A 4,872-nucleotide genomic window follows, 5' to 3' on the forward strand; every position below is an offset into this window, starting at 1 on the left:
CATCAATAAAAATATGACAACAAAGTTAATGTTATCAAATAGGGACCTACCTTAGTTTTCGAGGCAAAGCATGAACATTTTGCCGATAATCGTCTCATATGTAATCAAAATGATATATTTGATCGTGAATAATGTTAATAGACCATATGCATCAGCACATTATAAAGCAGAGAGTTGATTGTAGGCCCCAAAACGTGTCTTTTATCTTCACTTAAGTTTGTGTAGTAAAGACTAACTGTGGGAACGAATCGACGATCAAAACATTGAGGTTCATTCAGTTCAGGCCGGTATCACGCAGCTGTAGAATGGTCTTCACGGTTTGGCCAATCAGCGATAACTAGGAAAGCAGTGGATTCCATATTAGGTTATACCACCGCCATATAAGGCCTATCCCTCTGTCCTACTTTAACCAATCATTGCGACTGATTTTACTACGTAAGGAAAACGACCATGCTCCAAGGAAGTTCTCCCCACGTGCGAACAAAAACACGTGAAAGAGATTGGGTGCTCTCTCGAGCCGGTTCTCTGTTGTCATTCAGGACTTTCTCCTTGTTTCTCTCTTCGGAGAGTGCATGGAGGGAAAATTTCTGTCAGGTTCGAGGCGATGGTTCAGCTACCAGGTTATCTTGGCAGGATTTGCTCACTCACACATACACACACACACACACAAAAATATTAAAATGCGCTTGAGTTCGTCCATGCTCGCTGTCCTAAAATTATATATAGAATGGAAAAACAATATCAATTTAAGATGATAGGATGACGTCTACACTGGGACAGAAAAAGAATAGGGCATATTTTTCAGTGCTTTGTCGTTCCTACTTTTGAATGTTACTTCCCACTTTTGCACCTATTTATCAATATCCTACATAAGTATTTGTTTTTGTATTTGCTGTTGAATATATGCACTAACCCTTTTGCACTTAGTATGGATTAACTATGTTATCGACGACTTGCTGGTTGTCTATTAAGTTGAATTGACCAAAGATACTTCAAAGATGTAGGACCATTACCTACACGTGAATTAGTACGCCGATTCTCTGAGAGGCTCATTTCCCATATAAAGTGGTGCGGTACCTTATTCTAGCCGTAGAGATAGGTAGGCTACATGTATCATACGAAAAATCAAAGAGATTTAATATCTCTACGGGAATTACTAAACTTTCAGTTGAAAGATTAGAAGCGTATATATTTAGGTGTTAGCTAAATACTTATTCCACCCGGATATTCTGTGAGCTTGTACAATTATTAATACACCGTATGGTAGATTCGTTTGTCATTATCGGCAATTCACAACGAGCAAGCGAGAGAATAGATCCGGTTTATACATAATCAATCATGCCCTCCACGCGTGATTCCTTTAATCTACTCTCAGAACGTGCTTGTTTGTACCAAGGATCCTGAGGTGACGCTGGACAATGCAAGTTATGTAACTTTTTCCAATAGGTTAACGTCGGTGTCCTGCTCGCTTACATCAAAGTGCAGGGAGGTGGGAAAGTTCTCTATCCCACACCTACTCCGTCACATCAATCGTATGTATTTTGGAGGAGATGATACATTTTAGATAAATGATATATTCTGTTCTTAGTCTGGACTTCCAGTGACTACAAAGTCGGGAGATGGAGATGGTCGGACACAAATATCTAAGAAACGATAAGTCGAGGAGTAGTTTTATGATAAACAATGGTCAGAACCGATGATGAAAATGATTGAATCTTTATTTCAGTAAACAAACAAGCCACCGCGAACCATGACAAGTACATTTTTTATTACACTACTCAGAGTGTTTATATCACGGTGCACGGTGAGCGCAGCGGCATAAAAAGGACGGCGGGAAAACAAAAATAGTCTTAGCTTCAATCCTTTCTAGTGCGTCGTCATCCCCCTATATTGACGTTGTGTTCGAAGTTCTTTGCATATTCCTTTCCATTACACATGTATTTCTGATTGTTGTAATATTTTGTTTGAAGTTAATCAAGATTTGTAGAGAAGAAATCTAACCTGATTAGTGAGTAATTTTCTATGACTAATCTTCTGCAAAATAGGGTCTGTTTGCCTACTCTAGGTAAACATTGCCGCTCTACGTACGGGTCCACGTTCCAGAAGGTGACTTTGTCATCTAGGCAGTGCATGCGCGCGGGAGTAGTAGAGAGAAATTTTGTACACAAGCCAATTTTCATTCAACGATCCTGGGATCTCGTCTGCATCACTGTTCACTCACACCGTATCGCATCAAACCGTCGTCCTTCTTTCATCTTTTATCTTTTGTGCCAGTTGATTTAGAATCTAAGGGTTTCAAACAAATCTGGAAATCTACTCCCATTTATCGTTCACTGAGGAGCTACATACCGCTAATACTGTGATTATATACTTTGTAACGCTCACATTCATCTACTCTCTTCCCCATTTCTGGGGCCTTGTTTGTAGTCGTGAATTTTGATAGAGTCTAGGCTCTAACATACAACTGAAGAAGCCGAGAATCTAACGTTAAAAGGATCTCTATTTGGGGTGAAGTTGACAAGAATTATTCTCAGAAAGCAAGTCTGACGTCTCACTTTATTAAACATGGCCAACTCTACCGTTTTTGAAGCAGCGCCAGTTGACTTTCATCTCTCTGACAGTGATGTTCAGAATCTCGAGACTGTGCTACATCTGCAGCAAACGACCAGCTCCGCAAGGGCGTTCCCAGTACCCCGCGCCACTGGCGATGCAGCCCGGCCCGGTGGGCGATGTGAAAAGTACCTTCTCTTCGACAACGGGTGCTCGAACTGCAATTCGTCAACTTGGGAAAACCGTCTGCTGAGTGATCTTACCCACATGGTTTTACGGAAGTATGCAGCTATCAAGAGGCAGAAACCTAGCCATCATCGAGCTGAGATCGAGAACCAAGCTGACAGTGATCTTGGGCCTCACGAAATGCTTGTTATTGGTAAGGATGAGTAATTAAGACGTCAATGTCGTTAGAAAGAGCTTTGGTGTCACCTATCTAACATGTTGGAATCTACACAATCTTGAATTATTACAATAACAGTCTTCATAAGTTCAAACACTAATGTTTATTTAGTTGAGAGAGTGAGGAGAAGAGATATAAAGGAGACCTATCACCAAAAACAAAAGAATGTTGTTTCTTTTAAGAATTGTGAACATGGTGAATAATTTCAACACCGATTGACTTGAAACATTAGTATGTATGAATGCTGTTGAATAGTGTTGGTGAATCAAGGAGAGTGTGGACTCTAACGTTATATTCTGTTATAATATTTAACAAACAGGTAAAGTAGTCGATCTTTGCTACCAATATACAGTGTACCATACATGCAACATTAAGTCATCTAACACTGAAGAATTCTCTATGTTGATCTACAAATATATTTTAATGATGTACAATAATTGTGTGATAAAAAGTTTACCACTTGACAGACAAAAGTTTCCTTAATATATTAATGATTGTAATGTGAAAACTAGATCACTTTCATTATGTGTAGAACAGCTAGTAATTATCTAGTGTGATATCTATTGCACCTCAGCATGATTGATTCATGAATTTATTTGTAGAACAGCTCCCATATCATGTTCCAGCAGTAGAGATTTGAAGTGAAGCATTGATTAATTATATTCTCATTTTATTGCATATACCATCTTTATTGCAGGAACACAAATCGATGAGAGAATACTGCCAGGTTTCAGATACCGCGTCCGAATCCGCAGCCAAAAGCGACTGGACCGCTTCCAATTTGGGGGTCAAGCCCTCTCTTTGACCCGCATAGGCCAAGGTTACGGCAAACGGCTCACCTTCGAGAGCACGCTGGCTAACATCAACCCAAACTACTTCTGGTCAGACACCCATCCGAATGGTTACGCGTTCATCATCAGTGCCGTTCAACCCGGGGAGCAATTTGTGCTCTGCCATCCGAGTCGCCGCCCCTTCGGACGTGCGACAGTCGTAGCAGCAAGCCAACACCAGATTGAGGTTGACAGTCGGATCGAAGGAAAGATATCGAGCAAGAGCGTCTTGGTTGCCATGCGAATTGCCGTGACGTACACCTGTGCCCCTCACGGGATGCTGTCGCTAAGAGCCGACGAGGTCTTCGATGTGACGGGTGTGGCACTGGTGGTGAAGGCATCTTCCAGCTCGAAGGCAGTTACCAAGGTAATCCAGGAAGTGATGATACCAGGACAAGGGGAGTGCCTACTCTTTAGCGAGCAAGACTGAATATTGGCCCAGCCGGTTCTACCACTACTAGAACAATCGTCACCACGCACAAACAATGATAAGAATGATCCTCTTATAGAAACTTCCCATGCCGTCACTACCACTGTCTGTGCCATTTAGCGTACATGTGTACGTGCTTCTCATACACCTTTGTACTAGTATTCCAAATGCTGGTACATTGTATTACTGAAGGGTGTGGTCTTTCACAGAAGTGGACCACCCCTAATATTGTTACATACAATTGTGTTATGCTTCTTGACATCTTACTTGTGTGTATAAACTGAACCCTTGATTATACCAATACCTAGTACTTAAAACCAAATGGTACCTGTACAAAGTCTATAGGGTCTTCTGACTCTTGATCAGGGTAAAGTTAGTAGAGCAAAACACCAATTAAAATGTAGTTATTTTGCTTGGAACGGTGCTCTCTCCAACTGAAACAAAGTTTTTTGAGCAGTTGCTGCATGCACAACTTACATGATACCTCATCTGGATATTTTTTTTAAACATGATATCTTGGTGTTTTATTTGCAACTGATAAGGAAGCCCCGAAGAAACGAAAAAACAAGCAAAGAATTGTTACAATTGTGCACTTTATAAGACTGGCATTTGAAATGGTTGTTTTTATTTTGAATTTTCCTATTACAAGTGTACACCAT

The 4,872-nt window shown here is 40.7% G+C and overlaps 1 protein-coding gene across 1 annotated transcript; it reads left to right on the forward strand.

The window, feature by feature from the left end:
• The first annotated feature begins 2,565 nt into the window (after window positions 1-2,565).
• LOC139728525 (uncharacterized) lies at window positions 2,566-4,273 on the forward strand. The gene is made up of 2 exons (XM_071639461.1): window positions 2,566-2,929; window positions 3,651-4,273. Exons 1-2 carry the CDS (start codon window positions 2,566-2,568, stop codon window positions 4,211-4,213), a joined length of 927 nt encoding a protein of 308 aa, XP_071495562.1. The 3' UTR covers window positions 4,214-4,273.
• Window positions 4,274-4,872: the final 599 nt, after the last annotated feature.

This window comes from Diadema antillarum, unplaced genomic scaffold (assembly GCF_040938485.1).
Source record: "Diadema antillarum isolate AM-2024a unplaced genomic scaffold, OU_Dant_1.0 seq00000182_RagTag, whole genome shotgun sequence".
Taxonomy (NCBI): domain Eukaryota; kingdom Metazoa; phylum Echinodermata; class Echinoidea; order Diadematoida; family Diadematidae; genus Diadema; species Diadema antillarum.